Below are 17,843 nucleotides of genomic sequence, written 5' to 3' on the forward strand. Positions count from 1 at the left end.
AGGGCGCAGGAGGCTGAGGTGACTGCTCCCGCTTCCACTCCTCCCCCCGCGTGTCGTGAAGGGCTGGCCCACTCCCCTCCACCCACTGGGTGGAGCGTGTTGCTGTGGGGCTACAACACCAGTGCAGGCTCCTTGCTGCACCCAAGGGGATGGAAGATCAGTGCTCCCCTCCCCTGGCTCCAGCAAGGAGCACGGCAAAGTGCTCTGCCTGGGTCTCCAGGCACTGGGGTCCCTGCTGGAGCCAGAGGGAGGGGACCACTGACCTGCTGTCCCTCTGGCTGCAGAAGGGAGCTACTGCCTAGGGACCCAGGTGGAGCACTCGGGGCTAAAGGACACATTGGGTTTCCCTGCTGCAGCCAGGAGGACGAGAAATCAGCAAGGAGGCAGCCTCCTCGCCGAACTCCTTCCTTCTGGCTGCAGTGGGGTGGGGAGGCTGCCAGCAGAGCAGCCAGGACCCACCATGCTTGAGGAGCTGGGCAGAAGTCTAAAAATCCATGCCTTCCGGTTTGGCCTGCACTTAGCAGGCCACTCACCGTGACTTAGCTGCCAGCCCATGTGCTTCAGTGTGCAGTGACAGCCACTCATTTACACTAGTGCTTTGTCTGTGTGTGACATACTGTGAGTAATTTGTAGGTGTAAAATAATGAATGTAAAACTGAGCACAGTAGCATCAAAATGTTTATTTTAAATATGTAGTGATTTGTAGTCCTTAATGGTGTGTATGTCAATACATTTTTTATGAGCTGATACATTGGTGGCCCTTCAGGGTTGTAAAAATGATATTTGTGGCCCTCGAGCCAAAAAGGTTGGGAACCACAGGGCTAGGGTCTCCTTTGACTTTGTCCTTTTTTCATCAAGCCATATTTAATCAAACCAAATAAAATGGTTTCCATAATCCTGTATTAAAAAAAATGCAATGTCACAGAATTTTCCCTTAACTATTGTGTATTAAAGTCATTTATTAAAAGCCTAAGGAAATAAACTCGTGGCCTGAAACTTTATTTGAAGTCTTTACTTGAGCTTTAACTCTGCCAATGCCATGAAGTGAGTCTTTTGAATGACACGAAGTGTGACATGAACCTACTTCTGCCCAACTGTCGGGCAACTGAGTCAGGAGGAGATGATGTGAAAAATCAGCAAGCCAGAGGCTGCATTTGAATACTTCACACACCAAAGGAAACAGCTGACATCTGGTTGGGAAGGCAGTAAAACTAATTGTCACTTCTTGCTCTGGTGCAGTTTCATAGTGAGAAACTATCAGTGGAGGAGTGAGAGCTAAAGTAGGATGAACAGATACCTGGAGCCAAAGTGAGAAATAACTTTTCACCTGGTTGGATTGTGAAATGGACACTGCCAGGGCCCAGGGTCTCCTTTCAGTGTGCAGCAGAGAATTTGGCTGCCCAGGTCTGGCCATTCAGACAAAAAGAGTAATTTTCAGCGCTTGCTTGCTATGAAAATGGGCTTGCTCTTTGAAAACCAGTTGTCAGTGCTGGTTGGATGCTCAAGTTCAACTGGGTGCCCGCCAACCCACGATCACCTTGCTGTAGGATGCAATGCTCTCCAAGCACTGCTGTTCTCCTTTGTCTTTTTCACTTGTTTGGTAAAGTGTGTATTAAACATGAGACAGAATAATAATTCTGCTGCATTGACCAGATGAACATTGCCGGGCAATGTACACATGAACCTGCCTTCATTTGCCGTTATCACTGAAATGCTGTCCTTGTATATATTAATAAGTTACATTAACCTTGCATTTTCTATAGTAGGATGGGTAATTTACATGAGCAGAGGGTACTTGTTCATTTCAGTTCTCATGTAACTAGTTTGGGAGAGTCCTTACAGGAGGGTCAAGTTATTAAAATTAGGCTTTATATGGGGAGATACGTCACCCTTTGTCTCCCCCAGTTTGTCTGGTTGGGAGAACAGAGATCGTTGTTATTTAAGCCATAGCAAGTTGAGAAACCCATCAGAGGAGATGATGTGTTGGCTGATAGAGAATCTAATTGCTTTTTTGAGGTGATTTTCAGTCTCCTGGTCTGGGACACATGCCTTGGCTTTAGATGCTCATAGGCAAACACGCTTGGGACTCTGCAAAGGACCAGGGACCAAGTGGTCACCTGGTTCCTTACTAGTTAGGTTCAAGGAGTTGCTCCTGGTCGATGGAATGACTGCAGCTCTCCTTGCTTTTTTTTTGTCCTTTTGTTGTTTTCTGCTTGGTCCATAAATAAAGTTGTGACCTGTGAGGCTAATTTTTCTCCAGAATCTTGTCTTGTTCTCCGCTAGGGGTACCCACAGCCAGAGAATTTTGCCTGAGTAAAGAATTCCTAATCCACTCCTTCATCTGTTCTGGTTTGGGATCAAGGTGCTGAATGCCTTCAACTTCTACAAAATCCATAAGAATTGGGAGCATGCAGTGCTTTCCAGATGGTACTTAGCACTCCCTTCTATACGAATCACAAGGGGGAACTTAATTAAACAGCGTAAGAAAATATATAATGGATTTAGAGGGAAAGTGTTAAGACAGGTCCTTCGTCATTTTGGTCTTGCATTTGTATTTAGCATCAGCTAACATGGCCTATTTGTCCCCCCGCTCAAAATTAGCTAAACATAAGATGATTTACAAAAGCTCAACAGCAAAGATTTCATATGCATAATTTATTTTAAAGTTATTGCATCACATTATACAAGCATTAAACATGGCTTTATGTTGATGATGGTTTTTATAGGTGTGAAAATTTGACATTCTTCTCCATAGGGTTGGTTGTTTTTGTTTCTACTATTTACAAATAAACAATCTATATACTTTATATATATATATATATTATATATATGGTATATAACATAAGTCCGCTCAGAAAGATCTGAAATAAAAAAAGAATTCATTTGTAAATAGGGTTTCAGTTGTATTATTTGGTGGTTTGAAAATAGATGGTATTGTAATACTGGGCATTTTTGTCAGAGTATCCTGGTTTTTAATTTACATTTATTATTCTAAGTTCTGTAAAACGCACATGGGACAGAATGCAAAAAACGTACCAAACAGGCTGAAAAAAGTTCCAGTATATAATTTTTCCTTGGTTTTAAAAACTTGAGTATAACTGCCCATGACGTACATGCTTGCTCTGTTAAGAGTGATCTATGGATATCAATCATATGCTGAATTGCAAAATGATTTCACAGTAAATCCTCTGAAATGTTCTGTCCTGCTTCCTATGTAAAATGTCTGTGGCATGCATTGAGGTTGCATTTTTTCATTCTCTTCAAGGTAGTACTCTTGCAGAACTGGGATAAGTAAACAGAATACAGGTCCGTCATCTGGAGCCATAAACAAAAACAATTTCAGATCAGAAGCATAGTACAGGTATACATTTGCTAACTGGAAAACTGAACAATTCAGTTTGTCATTAGAAAGTTACAATTTATTATACATCTTTCTTTGTTAACCCCTCCCCCCACCCCACACACTATTTTCTGTGTGAACTGCTGTGTAACAGTGAAAGACAAAGGGGAACTAACTCTGTTATGCAGAATGGTAGGGCTCATTCCTGTGAGGTGCTGAGTGGATAAATCAATGGAATTGAAGGGTGCTCAGTACCTTTCAGGAAGTTCTCAGAATCTCGCAGGATCAGGCTCAAGCTGAGCTAACTTTGATGCCTTCATCATGTTCTATTTTTCAGCAATACCCAAGACAACGTCTAGCAATTTAGAGTAATGAAATATCAACAAAACTTAGCTGTGTTGAAGACTAGCCTCAAAAGCAATCAGCAGTTGATTGTATCTTTGCTTCACTTTATTTGTTTTGTCATGTTAAACTGCTGAGGTTCCACAAGAGTGAAAATCAGATTGTTATAATATGACTCAATGCAAAGTTAGGAATGTCTCGGATCTAAATGATCAGAGCAATCTCTCACAGCAGGAGGTCTGCACAGCTCTTAAAACACATATGCAAGATGGTTATTTATGTATGACTTGCATCTGATTTTACTATTTAGCAAACACTTTCTAAAAGTCTGCCACCTGTGATTTTTAAAATAGCTTACACTGTTTTTGCAAACAAATTAATCTCAGTCTATTTAATCTACTTGTTTATATGAACTTGGCCTTAACATGCTTTGCACATGATTTACTGGTAGAGCAGGCAACGATTTCCATTGTTGTGTAAGTCCATTGCTGCACACACTGGATGGCTACATGTTTCCCAATCAGCACCTCAGAGTGTATCTTCTGGAGAATTACATTGCATAACGAAAGGTACTTCCCTGTACAGTAATAGAGTTCTTCAAGATGTGTGGTCCCTATCTATAACCCACTTGAGGTGCACACATGTTCCATGTGTCTAAGACTGAAAGATTTGCACTAGCAGTGTCTGTTAGTCTGCACCTGCACTCTTTTCCTCCTCATCCACTAAACTGATGGCATAAGTTGTGTCATGGACCAACCGTTTCTCCTGTTACCTTTCAGTTGCGAATAGTCCTAGGACAAGGCTGTGCAGAAGAGGGGAAGGAGAGCAGGTATTGGCATACAGATAGGGACTACATATTGCAAAAAAATCCAGTTACTGTAAGTAATCTTTCTTTCTTCTTTGAGTGATGGTTCCTATGTGTATTCCAGTCAAGGTGATTCACAAGCAGTATTCACTGCGGAGGCGGGTGCAAGGAACCCTACTGTGCCATAGATTGGAGGACAGCTCTGCCAAAGGATATGTTTGCTGCAGAATCTTGTGCCAGGGAGTAATGTTTCACAAACGTGTGTATGCAGCCCCATGCTGCTGTTGTATTGATCTCCAGAAGAACATCTCAAAGTGAAGCTACCAATGTGACCTTGAGTCTGGGCAAGCGGGCCCTTATACCTTGTGTGTGAGAAGCTGATGTTAATAAAGCAGTTTAAATCCTTCTGGAAAGTCTCTTTGAGGAGGTTGCTTCCCCTCTCATACATTTGGATAAGGGGACAAACAGTTTAGGTGATTTCCTGAAGGGTTTTGTCCTCTGCAGGTAGCATGCCAAAGATCAACTGACATCCAGTGGGTGTAGTTTCCTGTCCTCCTCTCTGGTGGCATGTTGCTTCAGATAAAAGACAGGTAAATAGATTATCTGGTTTAGATTAAATTCTGAGATTACTTTTGGGATGAATTTAGGGTGTAACCTCAGCAAAGCTTTGTCCTTGTGGAAGACCATGTAAAGTGGGTCACTCAGAAGGGGACCAGTTTACTTACTCTTCTGGCTGAGGCAATATCAATCGGGAAAGCAATCTTCATAGATAGGTGAATGTAGGAACATGAGGCTTGGGAAGAGAACGGAGCCTTCGTTAAAGCTGATAGTGAGATGTGTGTACAGCAGATATGTGAAGAGTTATGTATATACACTAAAAATTATATTATCTAAGTCTGTGAAAGACAGCTCAGTCAAAAGTAATCCACATACTCCTGGCAGGCAGTGGGGAAGAAATGCTTATCTCACTCTGGCTGCTCATATGCAAATTGCGTATTGCACCATTTACAATGGAGGCCCATTTACAGTATGAGCAAATGCTAATCAATAGATTACAGGGTCTGGAGGGAAAAACAATAACTGATCTTGTTTTGGGGCAAGACAATGAACATTTGAAACTACATCTGGGGCACAGATGAACCCCTAGAGATTCCTTCAATCTGTGAGGACAAGTTGCCAGTGGGCTTGATATTTTGAGAAGGGGGGTCTCAGCCAAACTGATTGAAAATACCGGTGAAAGAACTTGGGAGATAGAAGAATGCCTTGATAAGTTTAGCCTCTAGAAAGCATGCTGTGATTTGTTTTATGTGTAACCATTTGTTTCATGCTCTCTCTTGAATCTCTGGTCTCTGATAATAAACGTAGTCTTGTTTTCACTAAACTTAGAGCACAGCATTTAGACAGATACATAAAGTGATGATCCTGAGTTGCATTTTGTAAGCTAGCATGTGCTATTTCTTTGAGAATAGCAAATTTGAGAGTTCTGTGAGTATTCAGTGGAACAGAGGCTAAGCACTACAGAGGAACAGTCAGAAAACTCGGGATTGCCATGTGCCTATCGCTAACTTGTAGCAAGGCCTGAAAGGTAGTGCCAGGGGCTGGTGGTTTCCAAGGGTTGATCCACAGCAGGTACAGACAAGACTTCCTCATGTCAAGGCCAGGTTCTTGTGAGGTGCAGCACAACCTGGGTAACCCTGGGAAGCATCACTGCCGCCCTACCCATTGAACTAGAAATATGTCCCTCTGGAATTGTGCCCTTGAGCTGCTCTGTTCTCTTGAGACACAAAGAGATCCCAGGGTGGGAATCCCCACTTTTAGAATATGCTCTATATCACTGAATCATGTCGATCCCATTCATGGGCTCTGGAGAAGAATCTGCTAAGGCTGTCTGCCAGTTTGTTGTGTCCGCCCCCGGAAGGTGAACTGCTGAACGGGTGAACTGTTAATGAATGCACCAGTTCCAGAGATTGACAGCTTTGATGCAAAGACAGAGAGACTTTGTCTCCCCTGTTTTTTAATATGGTAACTGTTGTCAGGTTGTCCAACATGACTCGAATGTGCAAGGTCTACATGAATGGTAAGAATTGCTTGCAGGCTTCATGTACTACATGCAGTTCCAGAAGGTTTATGTGCAGCTGGGATTCTTAGTGGATTCAGGTACCATGTGCTACATGTTCACCCAGACGGGCTTCCCACCTTAGGAGGGAGGCATGTGCAATCAGTAATTTTGTGGGTAGAGGAGGGATGAAGAGAACCCCATGTATGTAGTCTCCCTGCTCTTCCACCAGGAGAGAAAGCCAGAGCTCTGTGGAGGAGCAAGATCAGCTTGTCCACACTGTGCTTGATTGACATGTGAGCTGTCTGTAACAATGCTCGTAAATATCGAAGGCTAATCTCGTGAAGGGCATCACATAGGTACATGAGGCCATGTGACCTGGGAGGCTAAGACAGGCTCAAACTGCCATCTGGGGGCTCAGATGCAGCTGAGAGATGAGCTCATTCATAGTTGGGAATCTGTCCTGAAATAGGTATGCTTTGGAAGGAGTCTAAGGTTGCTTCAATAAAGTCTATTGTCTGTGTGGGAACTAAAATGGAGTTTTCTACATTTATTTGGAACCCTACAGTGTGTTAAGAATCTGAGCAGGGACATGGTTGTCATCCATACATCTTAATGTGAGTTTCTGTTGAGGCAGGGAAATACTGATGTGTGCTGAGGACAGAGGTGAGCTGCCACTTCATGAACATTTCATTCCATTAACTGGCAAAAAAGGAGCACTCTATTGAGAGTGGTGTATGTCTACGGTGAATCTCCTGTGTTTCCTGTGTGGATGTTTATGTGGAAATCAGCATCTTTTAAATAAAGAGTCATGAACTAGTCATCCTTGTTCACTGAGGGGATTATAGAGGCCAGGGTGATCATTCTGAACCTCAGGTGCAGACAAAGACATTGAGCTGTTTGAGGTCCAGCATCAGCCTCCAGCCTCCTTTCTTCTGGAGAATGCAGAAATATCATGAGTAAAAACCTTTTCCCCCTGCTGAAAAGGTACCAATCCTATGGATCCCAGATGGAATATGCAGCCTACTTCTTGTCTGAGTATCTTCTTCTGAGAAGGATCCTGAAGAGGGATAGGGAAGAGGGCTGGTGAGGGGAAGGGAGAAGAACGCTGTCATGTAACCAGTGGCTATCTCCAGAACCCATCTGTCTGATATTATTTGATGCCAAACCAGGAAAAATGAGCTGGTCAGTCACCAGATAGGGTGCAGGAGTCCTGAACAGATAAATGTGGTAGGGGGACTGATTTGGAGTTCTCTAAAGTCATGTCAAAAAGATTTCTTGGCAGGATGCAGGGTGTGGAAGGAGAAAGAAGCCCAGATATTTATGCTTACTAAGCTGCATTCTCTGGCATTTCCTAGGCAGCTCGTAAGCTCTCTGATGGTTGAGGAATTGGTCATTTTCTGTAGGGTTGAGTCTTGGGGTATTTCTTCTGTGGTGCTGAGGTATAGGTACCCAGGGAGTGAAGGGTTGCTCTTAAGTCTTTGAGGGAATGTAATGATTCAGTTGTCTTTTTGCTGAATGGGTTATTTCTGTCAAAGGGAAGATCCTCTACAGTGGATTGGACTTCTTTGGGAAATCTGGAGGATTGGAGCCACAAATTGTCTCATGACTATGGAAGTTGCCATCAAGCAGGAGGCTATATCTGCTGCATCCACTGAGGCCCGGAGGGCCTATCTAGCTAGCAATTTACCCTCAATGATAATAGACCAGTTCCAAGCAATCTTCTGACACTTGGAAAAAGTTTTCATTCCAAACTGGAATGAAATGTCAGATTTCCCATGGAGAGGAAAGGCCAAATTCCCACGTTTCTGTTTGATTTCTCCAAGTGAAATGGAGTAGTCAAATGCTCTGACTCTCAAGGACTCCCCCAGAGTCAGGGGCAGACTGGAGCATCAGGGGACTTCCCTTCCACAGAGCAGGGAGCTGAGGAGCCTGAGATCCCTGGTTTTAGCTGAGGCTTCCAGCTGTGTGACAGGGAGTCTGGAAACTCCGGGGTCCCCAGTGCTGGGTTATTCTGCATGACAGGGCTTTCCAGAGCTGCAGACACTTCAGCATCCTCTCAGGCCAGCAGGCAGGAAAGTGTACAGGGTGGTGTGGAGGAAGTCCGTTAAAGCTGAAATGTTTATACGAAATATTTTGGGTTTGACAAATGCAACTTTTTTTACAAAAATCTGTTTTGTTGAAAAATCCCCAACCAGCTGTAAGCCCTGACCCCCAGTGTATGCCTCAGGAACTCGGGGCCTGTTCTAGCCCTTCTGACGGGTGGATGTGAGAGGATCTCCGTGAGATCTCGTGCTGAACTTTCCTTCCCTTTAGCCCCCATCCACAGATGAGCATGGTCAGGCCCATGATTATTAAAGGTTCTAAGAGACATGTCCGTGCTGCTATCTTCACTGACTTGGTTAAAAAGTGTTTTATAGAAAGTATTTTGAAGTGTTAAAGTAGTGGAGCTCTTTTTATTAGAAGGGTGTTTAACTCCAATTGTTTGACTCACATTCCTATTTTGTTTCTAAGGGAATCCCACCAGGTCTACATTAGCTCCAATCTTTGTTTCCATTTGTATTCATATAGACCTGGCCACCAAGCACCCTAGATCATGTTTATGCTTATGGTACCATTTTATATTCTGCAGGCATTTCTGTATTATTACTTAGGAGTGAGACGCAGCAGACTTCTAACGACATTCAGCCAGCACGCTTTGATTTGTATCACACTTCTGACACTTATTCAGTTGCTGGTTCCTAAGATTTTGTCTACTTTGGGTGAGTGACTTTTGGAATTTTTAGCAGCTGAAAGCTGAACACTTTGCAAAATAATTTATGCGTAAATTGTTTATCCCTAAGTCCTTTTAGTCATATCTATTATTGGTTGATATTTGCAGTGGCCAATTCTATTTCTATTACTCGTCTAGATTTATTGCTTTATTAGTCTGTATGTAGGATTTAATGTCATTTCATATTTTAAGGCATCTTTTTAAACCTCTTCCCACATTGTTGGAGGGATAGTCTCATAAGTAAAGAACAAAACTCAGTCAGGAGTGCTTGGATAGACACGCGCTCCCCCAGCTGTTAATTGCATCCACCTGTTGTTCCATCTTTTCACTGTAACCTCTTTGGGACACGGACCATCTGTTTGTTATGTGTATGTACAGTAACCCCTAGTCTCTGATGGAGGCCACCAGGTGCTAATGCAATACAAACAAATCTAGGTTATAGTTCTACCACAAACTTCCTGTATGTGACTTTAGGTGAACCACCCAAGGCTTGAGGTGCTGAGTATTGGTCAGTCCTATCTACTTCAATAGGAGCTGTAGCTGCTCAGCACCGCTGAAAATCAGGCCACTCTTCCAGATAAGATTTTGAAGTGCAGAAGCCTAACGCCAAGTACCTAAATCCATATAACTAGGCATCTGCCTGCTCTTTAAAGAAACTGCGCTGCCAACTCCAATAGGTTTCTCATCTTCCCACGTCTGTAAAACAGGCATAACGGAGCTTCACAACCACACAACAGGGTTGGGAGACTCAATTCATTTATGTTTGTGAAGCACTTTAAGATGCTTGGACAGAAGGTGCTCTAGAAATGTAAATCAATCTAGCATTGGGGTGTAGATGGATGCCTATCACTGTAATATCTGAGTGACAGTGAAGCCCCTAGTGGCTTTCCTAGAGTCCCTGCCACTTCTCCCTTTTCAGGGTAAAATCTCTGCTGGGGTAGGGTTTTAGTTTTGATATTTTAGATTTTATTAATTTTCTCTTTTGTTTTTGTTGGTTGGGGTTTATAGGGTAGATGGGGGTGTTGTGAGTGTCATTCTTGCTATGGTGAAAAGTCTTTTTTTGAAGAGGAAGACTTTGCAGCACTTCCTAAAGATGATCAGACTGCACTTGCCTAGTCTCTGGAAGTGTGATCCATAGTTTCACACCCCTTGACTGAGAACATGTTGTCCTCAGCTCTCATGTGCTTTGTCCTGGGCTTTGTGATACCAGAGGAGCGCAACTGTTGTGGTTGTTCATAGACTGAAACTGTGTCTTTAACGTAGCTGGGGCTTGATTCATGAATTGCTTTGAAGGGTAGGACCAAGATCTTAAATTGGCCTTGGAAGGTGTCTGGACACCAGTGAAGGGACTTGACCCTGATGTGTGCCTGGCACCCTAAGACAGTTGAAAAAGTCTATTTTTCGTAAGATCTCGTGGATGGTACATTTTGAATAGGGGCACATACATGTCAATTGCATGTAATGTATGTTTTCAGTAGTTCTCATCCACTCCTGACTTTACTCCCTACTCAGTATAAATACACCTGGGTTATTGAATAACTAACTAGAATTAACTAACTAGAATTAATGGCTCCTCTTAAATGACTTCTCCCTCACCCAGTCATGGCCACTCATTGTGATGAGATTTTCCATTTTTCTTCCTCTCCTTCCGTTCTTTCTGCAGACGTTCCAGTTCCGCTTCATACATCATTTCCTGAATCAGGTACTTTTCTCTCCTCATCCGATCCCGCAGATCTTTCGGAAGGTCTGGGATTAAATAGGAAATCAGGTGCTTTATGCAAAACACAAGGTGCTGTGAAAACAAAGGATTTTAAGACAAATGAAAAGTATTAATCTTCTTATTACAGTTTCCAGTTTGATTCATTTTTCAAAGGGGAGTAAAATCTCCTAGTTTACAAAAAGATGTTTACAAATTAAGGCCCCAATCCTACTGTGTGATCTGTTAGTTCAGACTCTTGAGTCCAGACCCTGAAATTATGTGGACTCTGTCTGGATGCAAGGGACCAATGCTAGTGAATCACGCTGCAGGACTGGGGACAAAGGATCTACTCCTTTTTTTTATTCTGGAAAAACTCCGTGATTTCTGACTCAAGTCATTAGTCATGAACGACAATGCTGCTTTCTAATATTTTGTATCTCTAATTTAAAACCACACTGAAATCTACTTAAAATGTCCCAGTTAAATATCCAGTGCATTTATCGATCATTTTGTCCCTAATATTTTAGGCATATTAGAAAAAAGATTGGTGTGGTTGAGGAGGGTTATTCTGGTCTTCTCTTCCATTTTGTTTAATCAAAGATTTTTTGGGGGAGATTTGTTCACCAAACTTTATAGGACAATCTGTGGAAATAGAGTCCTCTTCCCTCTCAAGTAGGTTCTTTACTCCAAATTGGAGATGAAAAAGCATATTTTTCACTCCAATTTGTGCTCTTAACTTTGAGGTTACAGAATAGAAGCAGCAGCAACTTTTCCTATGAATTCTCTCTTCAGCAGCAGAAAGATGTAATATCTTAATTGGTGAGTTTTCCTATATCTAAGAGACGATAATCTTTAGCCTTGGCACATCGCTTTCCACTTTAGTTTGTCTGAAAGATGAATAACTTGTTTTTTTAAGAGATAGATGCAAGGAAGTATTGTCTCTTGTGTTTGAGCTAGGTTCAAATCCAAAGTAGCCACACCTTAAACTGCTCTATGCTAACTCTAGGTCCAACTCTATATTTACCTGAGAATTTGGCCGCAGTAGACGGGAGTTACACAAACTTTGCAGAGTAGCTTGCATATCTCCCATCGACTTCTTAACTTCTGTTGTGCATGGCGTTGTCACTGTGCTGCGCCAACGGGAAATGCATTCCTGTCAATGCAGCGCTATGCCACTTGAGGGGGTGGTTTTAGTGTGTTGACTTCCTGATCGATTGAGCGGGGTCTTAACTGACTGCTCAATCGATCCAGAAAGATCTATCTGACGGCAGCAAATTTGCCGCCAACAGTGTGTACATAGACTACGTCTAGGGTGGCGTATTGTAGTTGAAGTAGTTATTTACACTCATCTCCATCTCCAAACTCAATGACAAAGCTTCCCTTAATTATTTATCTCTTAGTTAACTCTTTTATTATAAACGTTTTTTCTTTTCAGTAGCATCTACAATGTGCTAGGTGCTTTCCAAACAGAAAGAGAGGCCTGATCCTCTGTTCTCTAGAGATATTTTTATGTCAGGTTCTTTCAACCCAGCAAATAATCCGAGAATTCTCACTGGATACATCTCCACACTTCTTTCCTTCTTCTTGCCCTTCGTGTATCATTCACTCCCCGCTAGAGTCCATAACCTGATCACTCCCATAGACCTTGTACATACTACAATTGTTCAATCACAATTTTGAGATCTGATCACCTCAAACCAATTACACAAGATACATGATTCAGTATGTGTGCATGCAGCAGTGTTTCTGCCATCAATACCGTGTTTGTGCACCTGTCTCTACCACACTTCTTAACTGTGATTAGTGTATCACTATATCCTGAGAAAAACAATGCAGCTATCCCATAGCACCTCAGATGGAGACAGAGTGCTTGGAGAACATGTACACACAGACATATCAGCAACACCCTGGGCACTGCACCATGGGAAGTTCCACTGCACAGAGAATGGAGGGGAGAACTGGACAAACCATTACACCAAGGGTTCTCAAATGTTTTAATCAGGTGGAGCATGCCTTATTTATTTACTCTCTCTTGGACATCTCCTCCATCATTCACAATTGTGTGAACAACTTCCCCTCACATTTATGAGCTCACAGAATCTCTCTGGAAACTACAATTGCTTTACATGGAAAGGACTATTAAGAAAGTGTTTAATGTTTATTTTTAGCTGACTTTTAATGCTGCTTAGCAGCAGGAAATGAAGAGGAACCAGCAATGCACCATGTAAGCAGCTGACTGTCTAATGACCAGCAGCAAGCACTCTGTAGACCAAAGTTTGGGTAACACAGACATAGTTAGGGAGTTTTGTCTGCAATACCAAATGATGGTGAGTTGGACATGTTACAGGCAGACAATCAAGTGCCAGACTCAGGCTTTAGTAGGGACAGAACACTGTCAGCTGCCATGGCTACTAACCCAGTTTCAACAAAATGGTGTGCAGACACAAGCCATGTTTAGAGCCAATCAGCTATTCCAGTAACTGGTTACAAATTTGGTTAAGAACTGAGGTGTTGACAGGGTCTTACTTTTCTTCTCCCATTCATCCTTGCATCTTCTTCCATGCTGTCCCTTCTGCTAAATACCCTTGTGTGCCTAATAGCTGCCCTCTCCTCATTCTTAAAACTCATCAGTCTGATTTGGATTCCTATTTACACACGCATACTACAGTTCTCAGTAATGATGAGGCAGGAAATACTGAAGAGATGTAGTTTAACAGGGTTCTACTAAAATAGCTCTTTTTTTTTCTTTGCTTGCCTGAATGTTGCAGCGGTACGTCAGAGCTAAGGTTCAGTAAGACAGAATGATATGGCAAGTGTCCTATCGGGGTGGCCAATATGCAGAGTGTTGGCTAAATGCAGCTCAAAGAGACGACATGTCTCAGCGTGCAATGCAGTGCTCCATCTTAATCTGAGCAGGTTGGCAGAATATATTCAATATAGATTCACTGCAGTGTTGGGACTTCTGCTAGATTGCCAGTATAGTCTCAACTGAGAAATAATCTAGGATCCTCTCTGTTGCCTCCATTTATATAAAATGAAAACAGGCTGCATTGTAATTCAGCTCTGTAATCCAGAGAGATGTTGCAAAAGTCCAGTCCAAAATGATATGAAAAGCAGCAAACACAAAAGCCAGTAATTTAAGAGTAATTTCATAGAGGATATACCAATAATTTGTGATGATTAAATATCAATTCCAGTACTTTGCAGGAGAAAACAGGTAAGCTGTTAAAGGGGACCAACCAATAATTTTTTTTTTAATTCTGCTTATGTCCTCTTTTGTTTATTTTATTTTATTTATAATGAAAGTCTGAGTGGCCCAATTTGCATGAATGTGGAACATTCAGATTCCAATTCAGGTTCTAAGCATCTCTGAAAAATCAGGCCTGAAGGGTGTTTTTTGTTTTTGCTGTTTGCCAGAAGTTGGGAATGGGCGACGGGATGGATCACTTGTTGATTACCTGTTCTGTTCATTCCCTCTGAAGCACCTGGTTTTGGCCACTGCCAGAAGACAGGATACTGGGCTAGATGGACCATTGGTCTGACCCAGTATGGCCTTTCTTACATTTTTTACCTAACTTCTGCTTGTTTTTTTTAACATGGAAATAGCCAAGTATGTCAAATCTGGTTTTCCTTGGATTGACTGAAGGATCCCTGGGAGTTCTCAGGGATATTTAGTGTGAGCACTACTACTTTAATTTCAGCAGTGAAGGTATTGAATCTTTAACAAAAGCTTCCTTTATTCAAAATGCTATTCATTCTCTGAAATTAAATAAGCATTAATTAAAAAAAGCAGCAAAAGTCAGTTTTAAAAAGTCTGACTAAAATTCTCTTTCAATTTCTCAAATGTCATTCTCTTGATTCATGTGATGTCACATTTCACTCATTCACCAGTCAGCATATGATCTCCCAATTTACATAGACTCTGAATTCCCAATGTTAAAAAAAAAAAAATGGGAAAAAAAATCCTTAAAAAAAATCTTGCAGGCCTTCTTTATACATCATTACAATAGCAAAAAATGTATAGGTCCAATTTCTTTTCTCCATACTACAGGTCACCTTTCAAGCACACTAACTATTAGGTTAACTTTTAGCTAAAACATTAATACTTATGATTGTTTAGAAAAAACAAACTGGCAATCCAAAGCAAGATATAAACACTTAAAAAAATCAGCTAAAACTCAAGGATTGCCATCAAGCATCAGTGAAATGAAAATCTTCAAATAGAGAGAATTTTTTTTAAACCACACAAGCAAATCATCCAGATTCTTATAAGAAAACTAACCTCAAATACAATAATAAAAGCCAACCGTGCAGCTAAGACATGCCAGAATTGCAATGTGTAGCCATAGGGTGTCGGGGAATGAGGAGGATCTCGATAGTCTCTGTACCTGAAAAACAAACCGAATGTTGCATTTCACTACAGTGATAAACTGCTACTCTTGACAGAGAACACAACAGAACACTATTCTTTGACTCTATCCTTGCAACAACAAGGATCTCAAACCAAATGATACAAGTTACTAAAAAGCTGCACCTGATTCTCTGCTCACTCCCACCAGTGTTAATCATGAATAACTCCACTGAAGTAAATGGGGAGTTTTGTCATTGTCTTCAATGGAGCTAGGATTTTCACCATGTCAAAACCAGGTTGTGTGAGAGGAGAAGCAGGTCTATTGCTTTTAAAAACTGTCTTTGAAGAACTAAGCCCTCAATAAAAGATTCATATGGATTTGATTTTATTGTCAGAGATAATTCCAAAATAATACCACAGAAACCTAATCTAAAAATGAGGGGAAATTTGGCTTCTGCCTAATCTGTTTCCTACACAAGTTTCAAAACTGGATATGAACAAGAACTGAAAATACTATGTTAAATAATACACTGAAGCTTTTAGCTCTAAACTAGTTTAAAAACAAAACAACCCAAATGCACAGAAGAAAGAGGATATAAACAAAAATATATTTTTTCTCTGACCGAAAGGCATCTCAGATTAGAGAGGGATCTATAAAAATAAATGGAATAAACTGTGTTTTGGGATTTCAGTCAGCACTGAATTCTTCTTACATTTCAGCATCTTCAGTGCAAATTGTTTTAGCTTCCCCCTTATTCCCTTCTGCAGACAAAATGCTGGCTCCTGAGCATGGAATGTTTTACAAAAGAAAGTGGCTGTTTAAGGACTGTAACAGAACACCTGGCTAGGAACCTTAGCTAGAGAGGGGAATCTATGGAAGAATCTTGTCGTTTTTGTACTTGTAAGGGACTAAATAAATACAGAAGCCCAGGAAATGGGGAAGACTTTGACAGATTGTTTTGTGTCTCATATGGAGGGGAAAATCTTGGCTCTGTAATAATGAAGGTAAATTGCTAACAGATCTTGTCTGCAGAAACTGCTTGCTTGAAAATTAAAGGACTCATATCCATCTCCCAAATTATACTGTGGAATAAACTCCTCTAATTTCTTTGCAGATAAACAATTAAACTAATTTTCATTCCTATTGATATGTGGCTTTAAAGAGGAATTGAAATTACCGATAAATATCAGTAGAATTAAGGCTGGTTAAATATCTTGTAAACTCATTAAAAGGAGGTCACTTACTCTCTTCATTCCACAGACGGGACATCTATATTTAAGAAGTAAATATACTTGCCAAAGAACATAATTATGTCTAGCAATTTTGCAGCAGTAGTTTGAATTAGCAGCCCACCAGTGGGAGAATTAAGTGCCAACCTTGCTTTAGATGAAGTCAGTTAAGGCCAATTAGACTCCCTGTAACAAATGCCAAAGGCTGAGAGTGAGGTTTGATTCCCACCTTTTTAGTTGCCTTTGTGAAGTTTTGTTTAATTATTGGGCTAAATTTATGGTGTTTTTTCCCCTTCTTTCTTTATGCCTGAAAAAAATCTTTTATTTGAAAAAAGGGCCTGGTTTACAAGTAAGAACTAGTTTATTTTTAGATGATGGGGATGAATGTATTATTATTAATACTGTGGGAGAGCCTTAAAGACCACAGTGCTGTACAATGCTGAGAGCTCTCTGGCAAGAAAGGTTTAAGAATATATATCTGATTTATGTTAATATTATTGTTATGATAATTATCCTACAGATGTTAGTAGCATGCATAGAAATTCCAGGCCAAATCCTGAAGACTGCATTCAGTGTTTACCCAGGGAAATCTCCCATTTAAGTCAATAGGAGATCTGATTAGATAACAGCTGCAGAATTTGTACCTCTCTGAAGGACAGCAACATCACTTGTTTCCTATTTTTTTTTTAGATATTAAAAGTAAACATTATTTTAATCCTTTAATCCCATTGACATTAAGTGGTGGATGGTCAGAGACAAACCTTATTAAAAATATCAAGACTATTAATTTGGAATGAAGCATTTTTTGGCTAGGAGCTCTCTACCACAGAATAGGATATATATGGATCTAACCTATTTTTAGGGTTACTTCCTGCCAAATGATGTGTAACAGAGTCTCATAATAGTTTCAGCTCCCTAAATGAAAACATTAACTTCAGAGGAAAACAGCTCAGTATGCTATATAAGTGCAAGTAATATTACTTTTTTATATTTTTAACAAAATGTTAGGAGTCTTTTCACTGTGCACTAACGTACTTTTGGGCTCTAGAGACCCATCAAGAGATATTTTAATGTTTCATAATAAAGAGGATCTGTAGTCATTTGAACTCATGTTCACAAACCAATGCTGCATTATAAAATAACAGCATTACACAGCTGTTCCACCTCAGTTTCCTCTTGAAACAAAGCATTTCATATTATTTCAACAAAATGAAATAATTATTTTGATTTCATGGATGTCAAAAAAA

The 17,843-nt window shown here is 40.9% G+C and overlaps 1 protein-coding gene across 1 annotated transcript in view; it reads right to left on the reverse strand.

Moving 5' to 3' along the window:
* Window positions 1–2,702: 2,702 nt before the first annotated feature.
* Window positions 2,703–17,843, reverse strand: part of ANO4 (anoctamin 4) — a 340,774-nt gene continuing 325,633 nt past the window's right edge. Inside the window, exons 29-31 of the mRNA XM_067559089.1 lie at window positions 15,298–15,403; window positions 10,913–11,108; window positions 2,703–3,315 (exon numbers count right to left, since the gene is read on the reverse strand). Coding sequence (XP_067415190.1) covers window positions 10,917–11,108; window positions 15,298–15,403 — 298 coding nt within the window. The 3' untranslated portion in view covers window positions 2,703–3,315; window positions 10,913–10,916. The remainder of the gene's footprint in view (window positions 3,316–10,912; window positions 11,109–15,297; window positions 15,404–17,843) is intronic.

This window comes from Emydura macquarii, unplaced genomic scaffold, assembly GCF_026122565.2.
Source record: "Emydura macquarii macquarii isolate MOO-44397 ecotype Brisbane River unplaced genomic scaffold, CSIRO-AGI_Emac_v2 contig_2205, whole genome shotgun sequence".
Taxonomy (NCBI): Eukaryota; Metazoa; Chordata; order Testudines; family Chelidae; genus Emydura; species Emydura macquarii.